Source organism: Lampetra planeri, chromosome 4, assembly GCF_965212315.1.
Source record: "Lampetra planeri chromosome 4, kcLamPlan1.2.h2, whole genome shotgun sequence".
NCBI classification, from domain to species: Eukaryota; Metazoa; Chordata; class Hyperoartia; order Petromyzontiformes; family Petromyzontidae; genus Lampetra; species Lampetra planeri.
In genome coordinates, this window is record NC_136110.1 from 4,849,425 (window position 1) to 4,876,172 (window position 26,748).

General features: G+C 41.8%; 1 protein-coding gene across 2 annotated transcripts in view; it reads right to left on the minus strand.

Annotated features, from left to right (window-relative positions):
* LOC144717603 (dedicator of cytokinesis protein 1-like) overlaps positions 1 to 26,748 on the minus strand; it is a 214,263-nt gene that overhangs the window by 170,487 nt on the left and 17,028 nt on the right. For both annotated transcript variants that reach the window (XM_078593098.1, XM_078593097.1), the window contains exons 15-27: positions 26,344 to 26,471; positions 24,975 to 25,073; positions 23,871 to 23,943; positions 23,657 to 23,760; positions 21,780 to 21,954; positions 20,303 to 20,400; positions 19,849 to 19,938; positions 16,116 to 16,216; positions 11,065 to 11,199; positions 9,621 to 9,732; positions 8,672 to 8,742; positions 7,324 to 7,430; positions 470 to 597 (exon numbers count right to left, since the gene is read on the minus strand). In XM_078593098.1, the coding sequence (XP_078449224.1) occupies positions 470 to 597; positions 7,324 to 7,430; positions 8,672 to 8,742; positions 9,621 to 9,732; positions 11,065 to 11,199; positions 16,116 to 16,216; positions 19,849 to 19,938; positions 20,303 to 20,400; positions 21,780 to 21,954; positions 23,657 to 23,760; positions 23,871 to 23,943; positions 24,975 to 25,073; positions 26,344 to 26,471 (1,421 nt within the window). The remainder of the gene's footprint in view (positions 1 to 469; positions 598 to 7,323; positions 7,431 to 8,671; positions 8,743 to 9,620; positions 9,733 to 11,064; positions 11,200 to 16,115; positions 16,217 to 19,848; positions 19,939 to 20,302; positions 20,401 to 21,779; positions 21,955 to 23,656; positions 23,761 to 23,870; positions 23,944 to 24,974; positions 25,074 to 26,343; positions 26,472 to 26,748) is intronic.

Consider the following 26,748-nt stretch of genomic DNA (forward strand, 5'->3'; position numbering starts at 1 on the left):
TTTTGATCCCTTCGGTAAAGTCACATAGATAGAAATTTGTTAATAGATCACAACGTTTCGATCGCAACACAAGCGAACGTCGCGATTTATTAATACTTATAATAGTTTCGATTTAAAGCTTTCGTGACTGCAGGGATTCATCTTCTTGGTTCTTTCGGTAAAGTCACGTAGAAGGGAAATAATAAAATAAAAAAAATAAAACATAATATTATGCTTTATTTAATGTTTTATTTTTATTATGTTATTATTTCCCTTCTACTTGACTTTACCGAAAGAACCAAGAAGAAAGCAAGCGAACGTCGTGATCTATTAATAATCTACTATCTACGTGACGTCACCGAAAGAACCAAAGAGTGTGGATTCCTGCAGTCACGAAAGCTTCAAATCAAGATCGTTTTTTATTCGTTTCGGTTAGAAGGCATGCATTCTAAATCGACACCAAAGATGACACTTAGAGACCACAACTCACCACACTGTCACTGTGCAGAACCTCCACGATGTCGCTCAGAAGAGCCACCGTGTGTTCTGCCTCATCCATGTGGCTCAGCCATAGCTTGATGTGGTCCGTCATGACAGGCAGGAGAACTTGGCGGCACTCTAGAAAGCATTGCCAACAACAGCAGCAGCAGCATCGAACGATTAATCGATTCGTTAAAAATGTATTATTACGCTCACTGTTATCATCATCATCATCAACCATTCTGAATCTACTGCTGGATGAAGGCCTCCCCAAACTGCCGCCATCTCTCTCGATCCTGCGATGCAACAATCCACCCAGAACCTGCGCACGAACTGATTTCATCGTAATTTAATAACTCTATCTATTTTAGGATTTGTCACCGCGCCCATTAGCGTTGTTAAGCAGATTGTGAGCCGTGAGGGCAGTGTGATGGATGACAGTTTGAAATCATAGTGGAAGGATAGACGTGGCTTGTAGATTCATACGTTAAAATCGATTCACATGCTCATAATATACAAATTTAAACGTGGAAGTAAGTCTATTATTTTGTACAGTAATACTTGCATGATCCCTACTACCACTAGAGGCCGCTATATTTACCACAATAGAAAACATTCCTGCATCGAATCACCCACCGTGAATCGTGACAATTTATAAAAACGACGAGGGGAAGTGGGTGGCAGAGGCCGACTTATTGTGGGCCAAGTCCTCACTGTGTGTTGAAAATTATACCGGGTGTCAAAAAAAAGCAAAACAACCTTTGTCATTGCATGCCCCCATTTAGGGCAGGCTATTCTGGAATTTTGATTGCCAGGTGTTTTTGTGTGTGTGTGAAACACCACGACGTTATGAATACCATGACAAATACCACGTTGTGATTACCGTGGAAATTTTCAGGCAATGACCTCTCCCCACGTGCAACATCACCAAACAGCAAGAGATGAATCAACCGATTTTACAAGCGTGCAACATGGTGATGCTAAAAATAGAAATAATAAATGCAATTCCAATGCTGAAAACAAAATTATAGGATACGAGCTACAATTTCAATTCAACGCATGTACCCGCTGTTAATGAATAGCGTGGCAAGTGGGATGCTGCCGTGGTGTCATGGCTAGCGCGCGGTCATGGTTAGCACATGCCGCAAATCCAGAAGTCGCCGGTTCTATCCCATCTCCCGGCACGACAGTAGAATAAATCGGTTCTCCGTAGTCGGTCGATCGACAAGATGGGATAGCGTGTGGATACTCCCACCTCTTCCAAGACGTCTGGCCGTAGTGGAAGAGTAGGCCAAATTCCACCCCACACCACTCCCCTAGAGGGGCTCCCTAGAGCTCCCTTCCAGTGGAGGCCACTCTGCCAACAGTAGCGTGAGCAAGCAATTGCAGGGCTGCACCTTTACTGTCACCGTTTTAGTGCAAGCAGATGCTCTGTATGCCGCTGCGCAAAAAGAAAGTCCTCTTCCAAGCGCAAGGGTGTACAAAATAGATGGTAAACAAAGGAGTTAATAACAAAGAAGAAGGAATTCAGAGCGCTGTGAGAGCAAGGGAATATAAATGATCACTTTAAACGGTGCTGGGTCTGTGGATTCACTTTAGAGAGAGATACAGACTTCTTGACTGATTGCCTCGAGAAAGAAACAAGATGGCTCGCACTCTGGAGAAACGCTGCAGAGTTTTGAGCATTAGTAGTCTAAGATCATAACAGGGGATCGCGAGACAAGCAAACAAGGAAAATCAGCCTCCTGTCTGACATTGTTAAGCCACGCTGCTCCTATTTGCGTTCTTTTTGTTTTAGAGTTTGCTAAAACAACAACATTTTGACTTAAAACTTTCGTGACTGCAGGAATTAATATTCAATGGTTCTTTCGGTAAAGTCACGTAGATAGAAAAATAATAACAATAAAATAATTCAAGTAAAAATGAAATAATGTTAATACAAAATAATAAAAATAGCACGACGTTTTGATCGCAACACAAGTAATCGTCATCAGGAGAAAAATGAGGGGGGAAACTGCTGAGGCAGGCTGTTTATAAAGGTTTAGAGATGGGCGGGGCAGCTAATGTTAATGTAGGAGAGGACACCAGCAGTAGGTCTACACCAATCGAAGCATTGCACCTCGCTCCACACACCCACAGGTGGACAAGAAAGCACAAATCAAGTCATGACTCAAAGTGGTTGATGACATCTTTCCAATGATTGCTGAGTTTAAAACCGTCTTCTCGGTTGAAATTGTGTCTGTCTGTATATATGGATGGCTTCGTGAATGAATCTTTGTTGATAGCCAGTCGGCTTTCAAAGTACCATCGTCTTAGAGAAATCAATTTCATGTGAGCCAGCTGCATTAAAGTAATGATCAGCCACGGCAGAAGTATTGGTCCTACCGTGTTTCAAATATGCCTTATGTTCACGAACACGGTCCGAGACATGTCGCTTGGTTTCCCCAATGTAACTGCTGCCGCAGATACAGCTTAGTTTGTAGACGCTGAGATATTGCATGTCAGGAACCTTGTCCTTCACAGATGGGATCAGGTCACGAATTTTATGCACTGTGTTAATTCGGACCTGGATCTTGTGTTTGTTCAAGATTTTGGAAATCGTTTTGGTTATCCCTGCTATGTAAGGTAAGGTGATGGTTTTGATTGGATCTTCAGACGGCTCCTTTCCCGCGGTTGGGGCGATGGCTTTGCAGATTGTGTAGTCAGAATATCCATTCGCCTTGAGAGCCTGGTGTACGTGTTTGAGTTCACTGGTCAGGTGTTCATGGTCGGAGATACATTAGTGTAGCGTTTTGATGAGGGAATTCTTTTGGTATGGATGGTGGTGGGAATCAGGCTTCAGGTAGGCGTCAGTATGGGTTACCCTCCTGTAGACAGAGTGGCTCATTGAGCCATCTGGTCTCTTTTTGATTAAGACATCCAAGAAGGGTAGCATATCATCCTTTTCTACCTCTCCTACATTAACATTAGCTGCCCTGCCCATCTCTAAACCTTTATAAACAGCCTGCCTCCGCAGTTTTCCCCCTCTTTTTTTCTCCTGATGACGATTGCTTGTGTTGAGATCGAAACGTCTTGCTATTTTTATTATTTTTTATTCACTTTATTTTCATTTATTATTTTTATTATTATATTGTTATTAATTTTTCTATCTACGTGACTTCACCGAAAGTACCATGGAATATAAATCAACCAAAATTAAAAGTGAGATCCTGATAAAATTAGGCAACTGAGGCCGGTGCTCATTTCCTGTTGAAATATGTAAGCCAGTGGTGAAAATTCCTCATTCCTATGATGGGGGTGAGGCTATCCATAGGACAACCACTGTTGACATCCCCGCAAAAGTGTTGCCTATTTTATCTACCCCAAAGGGATGATGGGTTGAGTCAACCACCAAGCAGGATATCAACTCCCGATTACGAGCCGTTCGCCCCTAACTCTGAGCGGCCTGGCCTGTCTAACAATGCCAAAAAATAATGGTAATGGATGATGACTATTTTTTTAAGCGATCCCCTTCTATCATCGGTAATGTTCAATATGGTTCCTTGCTATTTTATTTCAGATACGTTTATGTACAGTACGACAATGGACACATACGATTTAGGGACTGTGATTTATTACTTGTGATTCATGGCTTATCAATTGTTTACAGAAATGGTCCTGAATATGGTTGGAATTTCAAGCACTGGAAGAGTGACCCTGTTATCTTCATTGATGGAAAATAAAACAACGCGAGACTATATAAGTGTACGGTACAATTTTCAACAACAGGGCAATTGGAAAAATGTTACCTCTTAATTAGTTTAGTCACACAGTCTCACATCTTTGCAACCCCATAACACCCATGCGTGCAAACAGACATTTAAACAAGACACTGCAAATTAATTCATCATTATGTCATTTACTCAAATGTTATATCAGCATGGTACTCCATGTACCATGCACACTTTGTTCTATTAATGAAACCGCCGAGATTGAATTAGCGGTGGGGCAGCGGATAGTTCACCATGCCATGGATTACGCTTTGAATTCCACCACCAACAAGTGACGGCACATCGACAGTCGGTCATATGACGGTCATCAATGTATACAAGTCCTCGAAAAAGGAATGGCCATCACCACCTCCGCCAGCAGCCACTTCAACAGCCACCACGCACGATGGGGCTACTCAAAAAATTACAAAGCCGGGAAAAAACCCAAGGAATGGTTATCGGCACAAAACACTTTCCTTATATACGACCCTAAACAGACACACACATTCCACTCAGCTCAATAGAAAGTGGACTACAACCCAGACTTCTGTTTCATCTCAAAGGACAAGACAGGACAGCCACTAATTGATTCGCAAACGGTGAAAGTACATTTTACTCAGAGCCAACAAAAACTATGGCCACGTTGGTACATTCTGAAGGCCAACTAATCTGGCTCTGAAAAAGAAACCAAAGCCCAATCGAAGAACCTTGAGCCAAAGCCTAAAACCTTTGATAAATCAGTACAAAATCTGACATCTGCTGCAAAAAAGCAACATCCTGAAGGGATATCGGAATAGCCATATGCCATGTTGGCAACCAGAAACAAAACAGATCTTTAAACGGTTCATTTGAAGTGGTGATCAAGATAAGGGCACTGTACTGCTAGAGCCCAAGAAAATGTTGGGAAGATGTTGCTGTAGGCTTGGACTTCACTCACTCCAGCCACAAAGCCTGGCAGCTCCTCTGGAATCGAGGTGCCTCAAAATCAACAGAGCACTGATCACCCACAGCAGCTTTCCACAAGCTCACCCAAACAAGCTGTCTGGGAAACAAATCCCAATCGTCTTGAGTCAACTAATACAAGCAACATATCGATCCATACCATATGCGCTGTCGCTAAAAAGTCCAACAAGACACCGGGATATGAAGGCCTGTCTCCTCAATTCCTAAAGAGCTTGCGACGGACAACCATGGCTTGCAAACCTCTTCACCGAAATCAACACCATTCCCCTGGCGAACATTCTGCCACCCAAATATCTGCAGGCATGCATAGTGCAAGGGAGTTTACACGCTTTCTGGCCAACGACAACCTTACCATCAACCATGACCTCAACAATTTACCTTGCCACTGACTCAAGTCCCGATCCCCCTTCTGGGATCGCAATGTCAGAATCCTAGAATCTCACCCAAATCCAGAAGAACACTGGCAAAACCGAGTGGAACAACACGGACATCCAGAATAAACCCCTCCTTCGAGGCCCCAACCTTCCACTTCCGAGCTTTTACATTCCTCGGAAAACACCCGTGTAACTATCAACAACATCACAACATCGACAGGCCAATGTGTACATATCCTTCACGAATGTAACGTTTAAGACGAGCCACACAGTGCAATTGTGGCCATGCAACTCAAACTATGGACCACAGAGTAAATTACTCTGGTCTTTCCTCTTCAACTGAGGAACAGCAAAACTACATGAACTTTCAACATTGGCATTTATCTCCTCAATATATTGCCATGTGCAAGAATGTAAAACTGTGCCATTAACCTGGCCATCTTATTCTTAGGTTTTTTCGGTAAAGTCACGTAGGTAAAACATTTAAATAAAAATTAATAAAAGTAAAATAAAATAAAAATAAAATAAAAATCACGACGTTTCGGAGGCAACACAAGCTTCCGTCTTCAGGTGAAGGTGAAGACGGAAGCTTGTGTTGCCTCCGAAACGTCGTGATTTTTATTTTATTTTTATTTTATTTTACCTTTATTAATTTTTATTTAAATTTTTTACCTACGTGACTTTACCGAAAAAACCTAAGAATATGAATCCTTGCAGTCACGAAAGCTTCAAATCTAGAATTCTGGCCATCTGAGTTCAATTCCCAGCCACAGCTAAAATCAGGGGCGAGCAATATCTGAAAAAGTTTATTGGGCGCTCCCTTCAACGTGCACTGACCAGTGTGGTGGTCAAGCAAGCCCCACGACCAACGCACTGCGTATGTGGGCGGGGGAGAGAGGCGTGACGTCAGAGCGACACACGGACGTTGCGGGATGCGGGTGACGTCATTAGGCAGATGTGCGCGGTGACATCGACTCCGTGCACTTGTCCGCCCATGCGCCAGCCGGCCAGCCAGCAAACCTTTCTTTATTATTATTATTATTTCGATTTAAAGCTTTCGTGACTGCAGGCATTCATCTTCTTGGTTCTTTCGGTAAAGTCACGTAGAAGGAAAACAATAAAATAATAATTATTGTTTTATTTTTATTATTTGTTTGTTTTCCTTCTACATGACTTTACCGAAAGAACCAAGAAGATTATTTTTATTTATTATTATTATGCTTGTTTTACCCAGGAAAGCCCCACTGAGTCTCAATTTATTTTTTTCAGGAGGGCCATGCGAAGTTTTTTTTACAAGTAAGGGGCGATTGTCCTATGTATAATCTCAATTAAGTATTTTGGAGGTAATATTTTCTGCATTGGCATATTTAGCCAATACCAGTTAGATTGTATGGTTTTGTGAGCTATGGCAGAAAGCTGCAGAGCCCGGAGGAAACCCATACAGAAGAGGGAGGGAAAATACAAACTCTGCAAAGACACTCAATTCATAATCAACGTTTGTGGGTTTAGATCGCGTTATTTATAAATGTGTCATAAATAAGTTATGACACATTTATAAATAACGCGATCTAAACCCAAAAACGTTGATTATGAATAATATTGGTCGCGAAAGCCTACGTGTTAAAATGGCACTCGATTTGGGAATTGAACACAAACCCCTTTGCTGAGGCACCATGATGACCACTGCGCATCCATGCCACCCAAATGATAGTGCTGTTTGTTGCACGCCCCTTGACATTGTGGGCCTTTAAAGAAATGTGGCATTGAAAGAGACTCACCATGGTCCTTGAAGAGAGTACTGTGCACGATATCCGACATGCAAAGCTGCTTCTGGCGGATGAGTCGCTCGGGAGATACGCTGGACATGAACCTCACAAGCAGCTTGCTATTGTGATCAAGACAGAGAAAGAGAGAAAAACAATTTCGATTTAAAGCTTTAGTGACTGCAGGGATTCATCTTCTTGGTTCTTTCGGTAAAGTCACGTAGAATGGAAATAATAAAATAATAAATAATAAAACATAATAAAATAATTCTCACGACGTGTCGGCCACAACGCAAGCAGCCGTCTGTCTTCTCGACAGACCTGTTCTCCACCTGAGGACGGCTGCTTGCGTTGTGGCCGAAACGTCGTGATAATTATTTTATTATGTTTTATTTTTTATTATTTCATTATTTCCATTCTACGTGACTTTACCGAAAGAACCAAGAAGAGAAAAACAACATTGGTGATTATAAGTTATGATTTAATAACAATACCCAAACATGGTGTTATGTATGCATCAATAATTCTTTGCGTATTCAGGAGGGACAAATTTCATACGTTTGCATGTGTAAGCCATCTTAGTGGACCGTGATAGCATACACAGTACAGCACAAACTTAAACAAATTTGTACCCAGTAATATGTTAAAGCCGATGAGCAAATCGGCTCGAACAATCTCAATATCAACAGATATCGGGAGCCAAGCAGGTTTGGGCCTGGATATCTGTGGACATCTGTGAAAAAGAGCTTCATAGCTTCTAGGATTCCTCCAGTCCAAATAAAGACTCTGAAAAGATTCCGATTCCGATACTGCGTGGACGGTTGAACTCAACGAGTAAGCAGGTTGTCGTCGGGCTTGCAAGGCGATATTGTGGGCAGCAGAGCAGTGCAGCATAATCCACTGTTGTACTACTCTGTGCTCCGCTATCTATGTTGCCCGCCTTCAGCAACCGGCATTGACCAGCACGGTGAAGTAAAATCAAACAACCCCCACGAATGGGACGGCATGTGGACGCCCTCATCCATCAAAGGATTCACAAAAATGATGTGCAAGGACACGTACAATACTTTAGAAGTATACGTTTTGTTATTTAACCACTTGAATCAATATTGATCTTCGTAAAATCATGGTGTTCACAACTTGAGTCGTTTAATGCATTGGACAATGACACTGCCTTAAAAGCAAGGGGCATTGCAGGAAATTTCACCTATTCATTTAAATAGATTTGTATCATTATGTTAGGGGAGTGGTATTGACAAATGTGTTCAGTGTTCGTAGGCTTGGTGTTTGTGAACCAAATCCAAATGCAAGCAGCACATGTGTGTCGAAATGCAACGTTCTCCTTTTTAGAAATGTGACTCACCTAAGCTCCACTTCTCTGAACACCTGCAGAAGGTCTGGAATGATCCTTGGGAGGTATTTCAAAGCTCCACCCTGAAAGACACGAGCATGAATGTGCAAAGCTCTTAAAATTGCAAATTGGAAAAAAGAGAACGAACAACAAACAAAATACACTGGAAAAGTAACCATCATTCATCATTAGTTGTTATTTGTCCATAATAGAGGTTTTGGGTTAAATCGCGTAAATATATAAATGTGTCGTTAAACCAGCCACCACCCGACACAGCCAACTAGTAAGGGTTGTCGCGTAAACAGAACATGCCAATTCGTCACTAGTACAGCACACCGGCTGTGTTGGAGAGCCAAGCCACAAAAGATTTGGTTCGTTGCCATGCTTTGTTTAATTTGATTTGTTTTTGCTTTTGTCCCTTTGGTGACCCAGGTCACTCTTGCGAAATGAGGACTAACCCTGGTCTCTCGAGTGCTCATCTGGTGACACGAAATAAACTCTAAAACTTGTATAATGGATAAACGGAACGTGTATTCCATAGCTATAAGTACACGTGTGTTTTTATACAGTTACGCAAGCACTCTCAAGGAATGTCAGAAGAAATGGCATATTACGGCAACTCATCCTTCATCATTCTGGCACGCCGTTTTTTTTTAAATAGAAAAAATTGTGATGTTCGATTAATCAAGTCACATGTTACCAAAATGAGCATCGACATCTTGAGAGTGCAGTCAAATGCATAATTCCTCAACACATGTTACATATTTAAGCAATAGATAACCGTGAGATACTTCGGTTAAAAAAAGTAATTGTGAAATTGGGAGACAACAATAAATATTCAATGTGTCCACAAGTGAAAATGTGGACTGCTTTTGGAACCTCACTGCTCAGACGTGTTAAGGAATTGCAGTGCATTAACATAAGACAGCAGTTTTAAATGTAAATGTGTCTGCAGTGATACCTGAGCAAGTAGCAATTTGTCCGTCGATGCATTTCTCAACATGTCATTTAGGGAAATGAAAACCTGCATGATTGACTTCTCAAATGCCTCCTTTCCTTTGCCTTCGTAAAGCCTGCATTGAACAAATAAATTGGGGAGACAAAAATAGGAGCAATTAATTCAATTCTAATACACTTACCACACTAGCTATATTGTGCAATGCATGGAAACTCGGGGTATATCTTTGGCTTGTTTCAGAATGGGATTGGCCTGCTGATTTTAGCAGAAAGAAAAATCGGTATTGGTTCCGTGAATGGGTGCAATTGAAGTTTGGAACGTGACTCGATCAATAGAAAGTTGGATTTTTTTTTCATCATGAGAATTTGCAAAAGTATGCATGAATTGCAATTATGTTCACGAATTAATTCTTATTAACTGTTTGCTTACTATTAGTATCAACAGCGTCAAGGTACAATTAAGGATTTCATGTTTTATTGTTGTACTGTATCGTATCACAATCAAACAATTGTGCCAGAGTAAGAGATTCGAGAATAGATTCTTATCCTGCATTGTGGAGCTGTGGTGCACGGTTTTTAAACCAGCACTTTGGCGGTGAGGGTTGGCAGATCACATAGAGCTTGGTGAAACTCATAAACCTACTGCGTTATGAGGTGGTCAGGAAACATTCATATATACCAATGATTTAAATTTCGAATTAAAGCTTTCGTGACTGCAGGGATTCATCTTCTTGGTTCTTTCGGTAGAGTCACGTAGAAGGGAAGTAATAAAATAATAAAAATAAAACATAATAAAATAATTCTCACGACGTTTCGGCCACAACGCAAGCAGCCGTCTTCAGGTGAAGAATGAAACACTGCCAAGCTTGGAGCGTATATATAAGCTGGGTTGGAGGTGGAAGAAGCTTTGTCAAACCCATCTGTGCAAACCTTTGTACATTTTCCCCTCATATCCAATGCGGGATTTATCCAGGTACCCCAGGTTACTCCCACATAAAGCAAAATAAAAAATATGCTTAAAACGATCCTGGCCAAACATCCCAATGGAAGATCCTCTTGAATACAAATCTCAAGACTCGGTGGGAACATGAGGTGTTGTAGCCTTTGGCTGTGAAGCAACCAGGAGATCGCAGCACAAATATGGATTCCTGAACGTGTAACTGTGCAGAGCTTTGAGTGTTATGTCCTCATATTGTGTGGGGTTTTCCCTGAGTACTCCAGCTTCCTCCCACGTAAAGCCAAATGATAATTTTTGGAATTGGCCAAACATCCGAAAGCAGGACCCTGCTGAAAAAAAGTATTGAGACTGTTGCCTTTCTAACAAAGAAAATGTATTTTTGTTATGATCATTCTATATTATTGAAAAATAACACGTATGAAAAGTAGTGAAAAGTGGGAGCAGTTTCTATTTGATTTGTTAGGGTTGCACAGCTGCCCTACCAACTTACTGCCCAAAGAGAATCCTGGACGCAACAATGAACTTGAAAATATACTCCAAGGCCTTCATGATTTTCAAAAGGTGGTCTCCGTTTTCCATGGTGGTACCGTCAGTGATCTTTCTCTTCAAGACTTTTGTGAGCTTCCTGCAAGAGTCAAATGAACACGTGTGAATGTTAATTTTGGTGGTGTTAAGAGGGCGAAATCCACTTTGAAACAGGCTCACCGTATTTGATTCTCCCCCAGAGTGCATATCAGCAGCTCAGTCATATATTAACCCAGTCATGTGAATCCCTCTTTGCCATTTAGACCATTAACCTAAAGTAAAACTTCGGATAGAGTTTGTATGTATTCTAAGTAATGAATATGTACATGCACAATTCATGTGGCGTAGGCATTTGAACAAATTCATCTATCAAATATTATACACCTAGTAGGTAATGCTATTTTTCACCATTATACTCACACAAGTAAAATAATATAAACTAAATGGTAGAAATGTGTGAAAGCAAAGCTACAGCCCTGCAATTGCTTGATCAAAAAGGGCCTCCATTAGATGCAGCTGTAGAGAGCATCCTCAACGGGGTAGTTGGCCTACTCTTCCACACTGGCCAGACGTCTTGGCAGGGGTGGGAGAGTACCCACCCTTTAACCCACTGCACACGGCCTGCCGATCGATGAACTGAGATGAAGGCATATATTGTGATGGGACGTAACCAGTGTACAAGAACATCGTGGCAGATTGCCAGTGGCATGATGTTGCTTGTGTAACGGTAAGTACAGTGGAGTTGGCAATACAGAGGTCACTGGTTCGTTCTTCAGGCACGGCAGTTGAAACAATGGGCAGGTTTCTTAATCTCCCTTGACTCTGACCACCATACATGTGTAAATGGGTATATTATAGGCAGGCTGAGAGGAACAGACATTGCACACGTGTAGACGTCAAAAAGCACCGTGTTGGAAAGTTTAGGACACAATGACAGCAACATTCAACAATAAATATAACGGAGCCTTCACATCTTCTTGGTTCTTTCGGTAAAGTCACGTAGAAGGGAAGTAATAAAATAATAAAAATAAAACATAATAAAATAATTCTCACGACGTTTCGGCCACAACGCAAGCAGCCGTCCTCAGGTGTCGCCTCGACAGACCTGGTTTTCACCTGAGGACGGCTGCTTGCGTTGTGGCCGAAACGTCGTGAGAATTATTTTATTATGTTTTATTTTTATTATTTTATTACTTCCCTTCTACGTGACTTTACCGAAAGAACCAAGAAGATGAATCCCTGCAGTCACGAAAGCTTTAAATCGAAAATTTATTATGTTTTATTTTTATTATTTTATTATTTCCCTTCTACGTGACTTTACCGAAAGAACCAAGAAGATGAATCCCTGCAGTCACGAAAGCTTTAAATCGAAATTTAATTATGTTTTATTTTTATTATTTTATTACTTCCCTTCTACGTGACTTTACCGAAAGAACCAAGAAGATGAATCCCTGCAAGTCACGAAAGCTTTAAATCGAGAATTATTTTATTATGTTTTATTTTTATTATTTTATTACTTCCCTTCTACGTGACTTTACCGAAAGAACCAAGAAGATGAATCCCTGCAGTCACGAAAGCTTTAATTCGGAGCCTTCGCAGTCAATTCCCTGATGTATCTAACAGAAGACCATAGCATTATTCATTACGGGTAACAGTTTTTGCTTTCGGGCATGTTGGAAGATGTCAATTCCATCAGGACAACATCAATAATTGGCAAACGAGTAGTTTGAGGATTTAAAATATAATCTTCAGGTGATCACAGTTTAAGGTATCTGCAACGGTCTCTTAAAGTATTAAACTCAGCTGCTCTTGTGCAACATTAATCATGTATCTCGACAACTCTGGGAGGTTTGAGGATTTCACGGGCAGATGGAACTCCTTGAGAAGTTTAAAACAAGGTTGATGCTATGGATCATATTCTCAGGTTTTTTCGGTAAAGTCACGTAGGTAAAAACATTAAAATTAATGAAAGTAAAATAAAACAAAACAAAAATAAAATTCACGACGTTTCGGAGGCAACACAAGTCTCCGTCGTGAATTTTATTTTTGTTTTGTTTTATTTTACTTTCATTAATTTTAATGTTTTTACCTACGTGACTTTACCGAAAAAACCTGAGAATATGAATCATTGCAGTCACGAAAGCTTCAAATCTAGAATTGATGCTATGGACTTTATGCTGTGTGGCTGGAACTGAGAGTATCAGGCTCGTATTTGAAAGAGATCAGACAGCTTTGGCATTAAACTTTCAGAAACGTCCTTCCATGTTGCCACGTACAGTATTTGGATGTCACACTCGCTTGGTTTGTCAGCGAGGAATATGAAGGGATTTTTTTTTTCCTTTGGGGATTAAGATGCCTCTACATTCTATGCAAAACACCTTTTGTAGCTTTTAGTCAACCCCCGGTCAAGTTCATTGTATTTTGGCACTTGACAGTTTCATAACTAACCTGACACAGTGAATCAATTATAATTGAGTGTGTTGAGGATAATGTTTCTCGGAATGTAAGCTGAAATGAAGCAGCACGAACACGTCTTCGCTTAGGAGATGATGATGATGTCGCATAGTGAAGGGGCATTTCCTTCTCTGCAGATGAAAGTGCCTACCCATATCATTACATTGCCTTCACGGAAGAGCAATGTAAACGCGAAGATTCTGATCCACTGTAACATAATGCCATGGTCTCCACAGGATTAATACAAAAATTGAAAACACAACATCCACATATACTTTTTTTTTACATTACAAAGCTCAAAATATAGCATTGATGCTTTTAAAAGATTAATTTGTGCATGTCTAAAGTAATGCAAAACTGATCAAACGGGCAATTTAAATAAACTTGCATATGAAAACATAACCTTTTTTTCAGTCTCAATGCATAAACCAGTCTCTTGGCACATTATACATCAAACGCAAAAACGAACTTGATTATGTTTCTTTCTCAGCTGAAACAAACATTGACCACTGTACAACGATTCATCGTGGGGTTGGAGAGATGGCGCAGTGGTTATCGTACTGCGCTTTGAACCCAACGACCCGCGTTTGATTCTCGGCTAAAACTACCTGGCAGAGAGAGACCTTCATCCAGAAGTGGATTGACAAAAGGCAAAACGGTGTTGTTATTATTATTATAATAATAACCCATTATAATATTCATACTATCAATGGGGAATTCGGACAGCGCTGTTTCAATCGCACAGCACGGAAGTTAAAACATCGCTGCATCCAGCAGGGAGATCGGTATACCACAGTTCGTTCATTGGCACGTCGCGTGTGATGGGTGTAGAGTGTCGGTAAAACTGTCTCCCCACGATGTTTGGCCAAATCATGCATCGAACATCAATGCACTTTGGCAGGAAGCATATCACTGCGTTTTGCAGGACATTAAGTGCACTGTTCAGTGTATTTGCGGGCATCAGAGCCCAAACACCCATATGTTACGTGTCCCGGCTATCACTGTGTTCGAGCAGAATATCCATAAAGTTCAAGAGTATGTAAGTTTACATTTAAAAGATAATCACAGCAGAAAAAATGCTTTTGCACATTAATTCAGTGTTTAACACTTCACATATTGGGAATTATATTTGCCTAAATGTTTAAAAAGTATTAGGGTACCGTCAACTGAGACTTCTTAGCCCATGGCATTTTAAATCATGACAAACACACTAGCCATGTAATGATCCACCCACACCCCAACCCAGTGATTAGATGGATTAGCCTAAAGGTACCATTTGAATGCACACAGAGTTGCATATAATTTGCATATAATTTGCATAAATAATACACAATCAGTTCTAAGCCGCACAGTTGGAAGCATCTATTGTGAATGTCAGACTCGATTGTAATTGACAAATTCATAAAAAAATTGCATGCCTAAATATAAAAGTCGACTTTGAAAATTAACTCTGAGTGCTTCCCACATTTCAGGAACACTTTAATGGAAAGATAAATGGCTTCAAAGTGTCACCACGGACTTGCACTTGGCTTCAATTCTTAACATTAGCTGGGAGCTGTCCAGGGCTGAGCTCCAGAAATACTCCCACCAATGTGCAGGCAGAGGGGGGGGGGGGGGTTGTCGCAGGATCCAAAATATTCCACGAGAAATTAAGCCCTCGATGTGCATCAGGCAAAGGACTGAGGTGTGCTGTTGCTTTCATTGCTTTATGAGCAACACGTACGGGTCCCGTCGTTGATGCGTGACCACATGGACTACTCACAGACACACTAAAGAACATTTCGATTTAAAGCTTTCGTGACTGCAGGGATTCATCTTCTTGGTTCTTTCGGTAAAGTCACGTAGAAGGGAAATAATAAAATAATAAAAATAAAACATAATAATTCTCACGACGTTTCGGCCACAACGCAAATTATTTTGTCAAGGCGCTCTTCCCCCTCCAACCCAGCTTAAATATATACGCTGCCAAGCCTGGTGGTGTTCATTCAGACGCTGCCTTTCCGACAGACCTGTTCTTCACCTGAGGACGGCTGCATGCGTTGTGGCCGAAACGTCGTGAGAATTATTTTATTATGTTTATTTTTATTATTTTATTATTTCCCTTCTACGTGACTTTACCGAAAGAACCAAGAAGACTAAATAACATGTTTGTGTCAACACTTCTGCAATTCTTGTCCAGAAACAAAACTGGCGGTGATAAAAGTCAGTGCACAATCACAAAATAACAAAAACTCAACACATCCATCAATTACATTAACATTGCCTTTAATATGTATAATGGGTGATGTTTCTGGAGATAGTCCTGCTTCATAAACCGCAGTGAGAGATCTCACTGCTATTTGCCCACTGCCCTAAGAGAAAAAAGATTGTATAAAAGGTGAAGTTTTGAACAATTCCCAAAACTTTTGCTTTTATGCGTATATATATCAACACATATATTTTTACCCCCCTTTGAGGGCAGCATTATATTGATGAACTGTGTTGCGTTTCTTGGCAATTGTTGGAAGCAAATTCGGGTCCATCTGTTCAATGTTTTGAGTAGTCGGGGGAGTACACACTTACTCGTACGCCAGGGTAGCACTGAAGTGTTGTCTGATGTACGCCTCCAGCACTGGGTTAAAGTGTTGGAACTTCCTGTCTGCGATGAGCCCAATAATGAAAATCTGCAAGGAGAAATTACAACAGTTAAAGGGAAGCGCTGGTACACACCGATTATAAGGCTGTCACTGTGAAGCTGGGCTGGTGGGTGCTGATTTATTTCCAAATTATCTCGCATCTAAATGGTTTGCATAATACATGAGCAATATCACTGTTATGTTTCTGTATTTTATTGGCAAATACATACATTAAATGACTTTGCACTAGATTGCAAAAGGCTATTTGTTAAGGGGGAAACGCTAATTTAATAAATAGCCTACAGGTTCAATGGCCTAGGCTATCACTTGTACACTCGTTTCAATGCTTAATCTCGCGTATTGTTTAATTGCAGGCCGTTGGCATATTGATGTTTGCGTTTATTGAAAATCATCACTTTCTAACAATATTAAAGCCAAATATTTTACAAACACAAGAGGTCTTCCAGCAATCAAATTTTTCTTCTGTCACGTGTGTTTTTAAGGAATATTTTCTATTTAGAACACACGGTTGCTTGCCCAGATGGCAGATTAATTGTGCGGTGAGGAACAAAGAGCTATCACGATTTTAAATAAGAGGGCAAAAAAACGTATATATGTCACAAACAATAATTTCCCTCATTGTTTACCAGAAGTGACTGCGTTAAGGACAAGGCTGTAACGCCAAGTATTCTAAATGTTATCGGGCACTGACATAAACGTAACTGACATGAGCTACTCGTACTTTGTAAACATCGAATTCTTACCTTAAAAGATTACATATCCAGCACGGGATATTCAACCCTGGGTCAAATTATAATCATGACCATGAATACTGCACAAACGTAAATAGAAAGCACACACCTATACGTCCAATGCCAGACAATTACCAATTAACGCCATCTGTGAAATATTAAAGCACTTGAGGTGGATTATAAAATGTTTCACTTGTTAATCTTAGGAAAGGGTAATGAGGCTCCATCCGTTAAAATGCTAAACTGACGTTAATAATGTGTTCCCTGTAGGAAAGCACGAGTAACAGTCGTATCGCGCAGCTGCAGGGCAGCCATGTATACATAAACGCAGGCGACAGTTGTTAGTGAATGCAGTTTGGTTTTGATCTTCGCTGCTAGCATGACCACAGTGAAGGATTTGTGGTAAACAGAGCGATTTATCAAGAAGCGTTGAGGCAAAAAATGGAGCAGATGGACCGTTCCTAACAAGAGCCACTGCAGAGGTGAAACAAGGTTGCAGGAGAAGAATCCTTGCGCCAGGTGAAAAAAAATTCGATATGTTACCACATTGGGAAGAGACTAATGAATCACCTCTGGGTACTGGGGAGCACAGAAGCAAGTGGCAGCTAAAAACGTATTTGCATTTGCTAATTTAAATTGTGAAGCACTGTAGAATGTTTAGTTACGCACTATAATGCTATTGAAGCCTTTATACTGGTAGGAATGTCCTGGTTACACCAGCCTACAGGGGATTATTGTGTCCGTCCGTCGTGCAGGGAGGGGCTGGGTGGGGAGGGGCTGGGTGGGGAGGGGAGGGTGGGGAGGGGCTGGGTGGGGAGGGGCTGGGTGGGGAGGGTGGGGCTGGGTGGGGAGGGGAGGGTGAGGAGGGGCGGGGTGTGGAGGGTGGGGAGGGGCTGGTTGGGGAGGGTGGGGTGGGGCTGGGTGGGGAGGCTGGGGCAGGGTGGGTGGTGGGAGGGGTGGGGCTGGGTGGGGAGGGGCTGGTCACCCCGTGGTGCCCTTATAAAACTCAACGTTTAACCTACTCACGCCGGCTTGTGCCCACCCTCACAGTCGGCCATATTTGCGGAATACACCACGCCACCGTTGACCCTGGCCATTGACCGAGCAACCCAACGTTCCTACTAGCTCCCTCCGCAGGAATGTGTTTTAACCAAGATAAGAAATCAAACGATTGAGACGCATATGAAACAACATTGCATCTTTTGCAAGTGAAACCTGGGTTAAAACCCAGTGCTAAATAAATGTATAGCATTTGAGCACAGGACTGCGAGACTGACAAGTATTTATATTTAAGAAGAAGCTACAACAATATGATTAAAATGGGATTATTGTTATTGCACAAGTTAATATTTTTTAAAACTATACGATCGTAAAGTATCACTATTATCCCCTCATATGTTTTTTCTCCAAACAGCACGTGGCAGGCTTGAAAAACTGTTCCAATAGAACCAAGATATGATATATATGGTAATAGTCTACTTGCAGCTAGTGCATTGATGTGTTATCAGTTCCCCCGTGAATGCGATCTGTTATTATTTAAATTCTCACCACTCTGAGCAGCGGGCACTACATCCAATGTTTCCGTTTTTTTATATTGCCAGTAGTAATCTATATATATATAAAAAAGGGAAATTTGTGAATGTGTGTCTGTTCGAAATGTTTAGCATACTTCCCAACATGCAACCAACTTGAAATTTGGCATGTGGGTAGCTTCCAGACTGTACACAATGCTAAAAGTATAAAAATGTACTTTTATATTTTGAGGGGGGCGGGCGAAATAATGGATATAATGCACGGCAAGTGAGCGGTGACGTCACATCTGTGATGTCACCCGCATGCGGCAGCGTCACGCAGTGTGCCTGCTGACGTCACGCATCCCCCCCCACCACCCTCCGCGTATTAATCCAAGACAAGAATCCAAGTCTCGGGCGAGGCCGGGTAGTAAAGCTAGTTGCTTCTATAAATTAGAGAAGGAAAAAGGCTGTTAGAAGACCAACAATTATAAATGTTACGATGGTGTGGCTTATATGCAGTACAGTGAGATCCTCGAAATATATAAAAGTCAAATATTGTGTGTGGGTTTGTGGCGGGGTTTGTGTGTGGGTTTGTGTGTGTTCGCGTGCTTGGCTCTCCAACGGTGGGGTTTACGTAAAATAAAAATAGCCAGGTACCACGCCGTAAGCCCCGCCGTGAGCAAGCGCTATTCCTTTTTCACATCCGTCAACTTTTAATTAGTTTAATTAGCGATTTTGTGCGATTTTTGTGTGCTATCTCTTTATTTATTTATGACGCGTGCACGACCATACCAACTCACGCGCCTTTGGTGGGGGGGACGGCCCATGCCAAGTCGCACGCCTTCAGTGGGAGTAGGGGGACATTTTCTTTCGCATTAAAAATGCTATAAAAATACACTAAACACTGAGCTTAAATCTTCACTGTGTGATGACCCCCCCACCCCGATGCGTGCAGTTACTACTATATACAGTCGCTAGATGCTACCACTATAGGCCGTAGATATTACTGCAAAGCGGCCGGGGAGATCGTGGCTGGGGGGGTCAGGAGTAGCAGCCCAGCCCCAGCCTGCCAAGGTGCCAATCTAGGCGAGGCCGGAGGTTCTGCACGGGACTAGGCCTCACCACGCCACTTTCAGGTGAGTACTTTGTGCTATAGAGTCGATACATACTGCTATAGAGTCATAATGTACTACTGTAGTGATAGTAGGTACCACCACAGTCGGTATGCACTGCTGTGATCATAGCAGGTACCACCACAGTCAGTACGCACTGCTGTTGGATTTTTAAGAGTAGTTTTGAAATATTTTCAAGACCCGGGGCACCGTGGGGTGCTTCCCGCTAGTGTCTTATAAGAAGGGAAATATCGATCCTGAGTGTTACAAGGGTGGTAATTTCAATGACTAGAATTTCTTACCAGTGCATCGAACACAAGCTCATCGTACTTGTCACTTTCAGAATTCTCCATGGTGATGTTGAACAGGGCATCAAGAGTGTCTTGCAGAAACTGTAAAAAACACATATATGTTGAAAAACAATGCATTTGCATTTACATTACATGCTTCTGTGATGTGACCGTTGGCATACTGGATGTAAAATACATCAGTGGCAAGCAATATCTTAACCAGTCCTGTGTACCCCAATTCACCAACCAGCATTGAGCAGTGTGGTGAATAATGGACACAACAACAGTCATGATTTACATACTGTAGCATGTGGAGGCCTTCATCCAGCAGTCCATTAGCACAGAGCACTAAATGAAAGTTAACATTCGACATTACATATGTATTCAACCATTGTGCGGGAAATCATTCGATGCAGTTACATACCAAATCTTTATCACCTGATACAAGAAACGTCAATTACGTTACCTTTACAACTTCTTCTCCATCCACATTCATGAGCTTCTTCAGATTCTTCTCCAGCTCGGCAGGGTTGGAGCGCCATTTCAATAGGCCCAAGAGATCAACTACAGCGTCGTCGGTCAACACAAAGTGGAGGAGACACTCAGAACAGTCCATTTTATTTTTTATTGTTCCTGTAAGCGAACCAGCCAGGTGGTTCAGCGATAGAGTGAGCGGCTCGCAATCAGAAGGTTGCGAGTTCAATTCCTCGATGGCGATTAGACTCAGCACATTAATACAATATCTACTACTTTGTGAGTAAGTCACTAGTGGTTGTCATATCGAAAGACTTTCTCCCACCACAGGAATGTGGAATTTAGACCACGTTCAAGGATGTAAATCGCATATGAGTACCGCCTCAATGCTCATTTGAGCAAGAAATCACTTTTGAAATCACATCCCCATGCAATTTGTTAAATAACTCAGCCAAGATTTCAAAAACCTATTTTTTCCACGTTGCTTTGTTCGCGGCTGTGCTGCATTCGGTCCTCAAGAAGCTCCCAGCACGTGCAGAGAAACGTCAGACGTCGTGCCGACAAAACGCACGGCACGAAGCAAAAACAAACACATCAGAGTTCATATTGTTGATTTGAAGTTTTCGTGACTGCAGGGATCCATACTCTTTGATTCTTTCGGTAAAGTCACGTAGGTATAAAATAAAATAAATCACGACGTTTCGGGCGCAACACAAGTGCCCGTCATCAGGTTGGACAACCACAGCAATTGTTTCTTACTGTGGTTGACCCATATGATGACAGGCACTTGTGTTGCGCCCGAAACGTCATGATTTTATTTATTTTATTTTATACCTACGTGACTTCACCGAAAGAACCAAAGAGTATAGTTCACATTGTTACAGACGCAACATGTACCCCGTGGCTCACTTTGGTCTCAGGTTTGCTCAGGTTTGCTCAGTAGTACACTGGCACAGACAAAAGATTGCAGGTGGCAGAGCAATCAGTTTTAGAGCTGCAAAGCTGTGCCCACCATCTGTGAGGGAAGCACCCTCCCCTGTTTGTTTATTAAGCAAGATTAAATCCATAGTGCATTTATATAACTTAGACTTTTCACTTGAAGTGAATATGCTGCATTTCTTTTATTATTTCTTCCCAGTTGTTTTACACACTACCGCGTATAATCTGATACGTACGAATGTACGCGTCATGATCAGCTGTTGCTTTTTTCTGTTTTTAAAGTCGGCATATTTATAGACAAACTATCAATGCTTTAAAAAATAACTTGCCATTTTTAACGAGAATGAATCAACGTATGTTCCATATTTAATTTCAAGCTCCTTTGCCCGCCATTGCTGCTATATTTTTGCACGTTACGTTTCTGCGCGGCGCTTCACGGCGGCTGTAGCGCATAAGTCGCTCTGCATTAAACAAACAAAAACATTCAATCGTAGGGCCATTGGTTTTCGCACGCGGAGTTTGGCCCTCACAGTTCTGGGTGAGCTTGGTGGAGCAAACAAGCGTGGAGATGAGAAAGCGGTCCTTGCTGCTGAGCGACAGGCCGGTGCCGGAGCAGGCCTTGCTGGCAACGTTGTCCTCCACCTGCATGCGCGTGGAATGCAGCTCCTGGTACGCGCTCACCTCCTCCATCTTCCGGCTGTCACCCTGCATCCACAGCCCCCCAGGGGGCACAAATACGGCGGCAAATTGCAGATGTGACGTTTTCCCGGTCTCTGGGCAACTCCGTCCATCCATTTCCATCCTGATCCTAAGCTTGAATTCTTCATTTCACTGAGTGACCTTCTCTAACCCCCCCCCCCCCCTCAATTACCTTCATGTGATCAAGCAGCATCAATAAATTCCTTCCAGAACTTCCTTAATCAAGCTTTCACCTCTGACCATGTGCCCAATCAGCAATGTGTGCCCAATCGACACCTTCTCTGGATTGTTCAATCAGTCTTCTCCTTTTTGCCCTTAGTCTTTCTCTCCGTCCAAATTGTTTTCTCCACTCGACGCCATTCCTACTTCTCAAGACTTTCCAGTCTCGTTAAGCCTTCCTGACTGTCCAAGTTTCAAGTGCATACATCCAAGTGTATGTGGGAGATGAAATAGATCTGCTTGAAAGCTAAAGTGGTGCACAAATAGTAAAAACTCACGACATTCATCAATAACATTGCTGAATCAGCACCTATTATATTTGTTTCCTTTTAAGGCAGTGTAATTGACAAAAGTGCTGAGATGTTTTGTTATCTGTGCATGGTGGCTGGGACACTGCCCCTGATCGTTTCGAGTTAATAAGCGCAATTGTTCACGAAAGTAAAAGGGGTGTCGTTGCCGCAGAATGGTTTACTTGCTGCACTACAAACCCTGGTGACCTGCATTTTTGATTCGCACGCTCGGCTAACATCAGTAGCGAGCGATATCTGAACTGGTCCTTGGCACCTCTCCTGCACCAACCCGCCTTGACGAGCGTGGGGAAGTATGATCAAATATTCCGAACAACCAACATTGCGTGGGGATGTATGTGGAACTTCGTTCACACCGTACATAGCCGACCATGCTAATATGAGGTGTCAATTGACAAAGGACTGATAATAATACGTATTATTAGAATAGCAACGATTTAACTATATATATGTATGACTCAATTATTATTTATGTTCGTGATTATGTTTTCAGACCCTGCTCCAATGCAATCGCCATTGTCCGCACTGCCGCTGTTTTATTCAGCACGCTATGTTCACGTATTCTGAATGCATAAACAATTGCATGGATGTATAAGTGTACCAAGCTTGATGTGACATTAAACTGCTCCTGTTAACATTCCAGCTCACCGGCTTGGGTATATGAACATACATAATGCTACACGATACTCACAGAGTGTGTCCACTCATGTAGGGGCATTGTGCACATGTAACCCACATTTCGATTTAAAGCTTTCGTGACTGCAGGGATTCATCTTCTTGGTTCTTTCGGTAAAGTCACGTAGAAGGGAAATAATAAAATAATAAAAATTTAACATAATAAAATATCTTCTTGGTTCTTTCGGTAAAGTCACGTAGAAGGGAAGTAATAAAATAATAAAAATAAAACATAATAAAATAAAAAATGTTTTATTATTTTATTACTTCCCTTCTACCGTGACTTTACCGAAAGAACCAAAAAGATGAATCCCTGCAGTCACGAAAGCTTTAAATCGAAACATAATAAAATAATTCTCACGATGGGAAGACCTGTTCTTCAACTGAGGACGGCTGCTTGCGTTGTGGCCGAAACGTCGTGAGAATTATTTTATTCTTATTATTTTATTATTTCCCTTCTATGTGACTTTACCGAAAAAACCAAGAAGATGTAACCCACAGTTTACCTTGTAGATGAAGAGATCGTGATTTCCATCTTGAAGTGTAGTCCCATCAGGCCGCATCAGTTTGACAAAACACATGGCAAAGTTTTTTTCACTCCTGTCTTTTGCTGTTGGTGTACGAGGACAGACAGAGATGCAATGTCCAGCAGATGTGAAACGTTTAATTTACCTACGTTAAACTCCAATTCATCCGAGTCGTGTGTAAGACAGCACTTACAGTCCTGGGACGAGCGGTGACGGAATGTGAATCTCAAGTGGCTTCTGTAAACGTCTTCGATTGGAACGGCGACCTGGCGAACAATCGGCAACAATTAATTTTCATTTTTCTCTCAATCTGCGTCGTGATTATTTATATTTGGAACAGATCATGTCAAATCGGATCATTCGCAATTCGGTGTTTGTGCTATTCTCATAGTGCCAGGCTCTCCCGAATGCACTTTGTTTAATAAACATAGTCTGCAGTATTTTCACAACAGGCAGCGATGTTTCAATGTGGTTTTACCCAATATGGATAATTCTTATTTTATATTCATATAGAGTGCTTTAGCGCCAGGCGCTTTACACATTTTAAAAGCGGAAACCAAAATCGAGTGATGGATATGGCAACGGCTGTGGATTGAGTGACCATACCAGAGGTCACGTGGGGGTCACAAAAGGGCTACAGGGGAGGGGCAGAAAGGAGTGGAGGGATGAGGGAAAGAAAGAGGAAGGGAATGGATAGTTTTCAGTTGGACCGTGACACATGATGTTGAACGTCCATGCGGTGCGTAATTGTTTGGTTCATACAAATGCAGCGTTAACCATGCACGTACGCGTGTACGTTGAACTTCTTTCACACCGTACGTAGCACCGCGGCGGCCGCTGGGCTCAAACCGGAAAACTCGGCAACAAGCGGAAAGCGCACTGCCGCTCGGCCACATCACCGACCGTAGTGATTTTAGAAGTGGGTTATAATAACGCTAGAAACATTGAACGTGCAAATATTATGCACTTGCAACTGTTTTTACCCACGGCACACCACGGGATGCGACGCATGGAAAAGGAAGGAAAGAGAAAAGGGAATGCGAAAAGGGAAGAGAGGATGGGAAATGAGGAAATTGATGGAAAATGAATGGAACAACGCGGGAAGCACATGGTCAGCATAAGGAAAGGGGGTTAGAGGCTACACTAGGGCCTCGACGCTGCATGGAGAAGCGTCTGTTTTCACAGGAGGCAGGGATAGGGGAGGAATTCAGAGTGGGGGTGACCACACAGAAGTCACGTGACTTATGGAAGGCTTGAGCTGATTTAGATATATACAGAAAACACTCATTCTTCCTACCTTGACAGTCTCAAACCACTTGGGTTGCTTCACTTGGTAATATACAATTGACTTGTATTCTGTAATGGGCTGATCACCAGCACCAATCCAAATAACGTTCTAAATATGAGAATAATACATGGAAAAAATGCAAATATTTACATTAATTACCTTTGATAGCAAATGTGGAAATATTCAAAACGTAGCTTTCTGCTTATTGATGAGACGAATGAATTACAGCATAATCATGTACTACTGTACACTGTAGGTAACACAAATATGGTGGCCTGAGACCACAATGCACTTATTCAGGAAATGCTGATGGTTATTCCGTAATGCACAAAGGCTGGGCGCTTTTTGTGTATGGTTTGATTTATTTTTTTCAAGTTGATACGTATAAACCCAAAAACTTTATTATGAATAATATTGATCGCGAAAGCCTACGTGTTAATCTGACGTATAAATTAGATTTGTTTATCTTCATATTCGCTTTCACGAACCACGAACAAACATCTTCCACAGCCGGTCTCCGACGCATGGGGAGATTTACAAAAGGATTATTTTTCTCATAGTATGAGACAAATTGGAATAAATTGGCCAAAACAAGACCAATAAACACGAGCACACTGTTTTGATGCAAGCAACACATTATTAGATTATACGTGTGGGGGAGGCAAAGGGCAACTTCTCATACAAGCACACTACTTTGTGTATATGCACAGATGTTCTTGCTCCTAAGCATGGCCGAATTTATATTTTGTAGGCCCCTGGTTTACAGGTACTGTAAAGCCCCCGGTAATATTTTCAAAAGGAAATCAAAGTTAAAGAAACATAAAATGTATTTTTACAAGGCTGACAACAAATAAAATTCAGCATTCACAAGTGAAATAATTTTTCACTTCATCTCTGGAGGTCCCCTCCAGCGGGCAGAGGCTCCTGGGCTGCAAGCCCCGAAAGCCCCCGTGCCTTAATCTGTCCCTGCTCCCAAGGGATGTGCTTATATGCCCAAGTTCTGCTGTGTATATATGCAGGGTGCTTCAAAAACAAATGTTAACACTTCTGAGAATTTGCAACAACACCACAAGAAATGTGCCTCCGGGCTCTGGAGACCACCTGCAGAAGATTTCAGGTACGTGTTGACAATTATGGTGAACAAGTGGAGACTCTTTGACTTTTTGAAGCTATTAACATACATGTGTTATCATTCTACAGTGTATTATCCGTTATTTTTCCATTAGAAACGAAAGTCCCACGTAAGTGTCAACATTTCTTTGAAGCACGGTGTGTGTGCGCATATATATTTTTTAAAAACGAGGTGCACTTATCAAAAAAAAGAATCTGCATCTTATTAAAATGTAAGAAAAAAAATTGCGGGCATGTTAACACTCACTTCCAGGACTTTTCCAGTGTCATCGCACACGACCATCGTAACCTCCACATTCTTCTGTGTGGTTTTGCTGGAACCCTTATCGAACTCTCCCTGAACGAGCGTGATGTACACATCATTCCTCACGTCGCCTGGAGGTAAAGAATAGCAAAGATGGGCACAGGAACACTCGTTTGTTTTGTCCTTTTAAAAGCAGTAGCTCTGCAAATGGTACCGGTGTTCAAAATGTATGCAAAACGGCTCGAGAAAAAAAATGGCATGGATGATACATTAATGGTTATGGAAACCAGGAGCAAACAGAACAAATGAAGCAGGATAAGCACCCAGTGTAGATAAGAACATATTATCAACATCCACTCCACGGTGATGTAGTGTGTATTCATATTTGCATTACGTACAACACTGGAT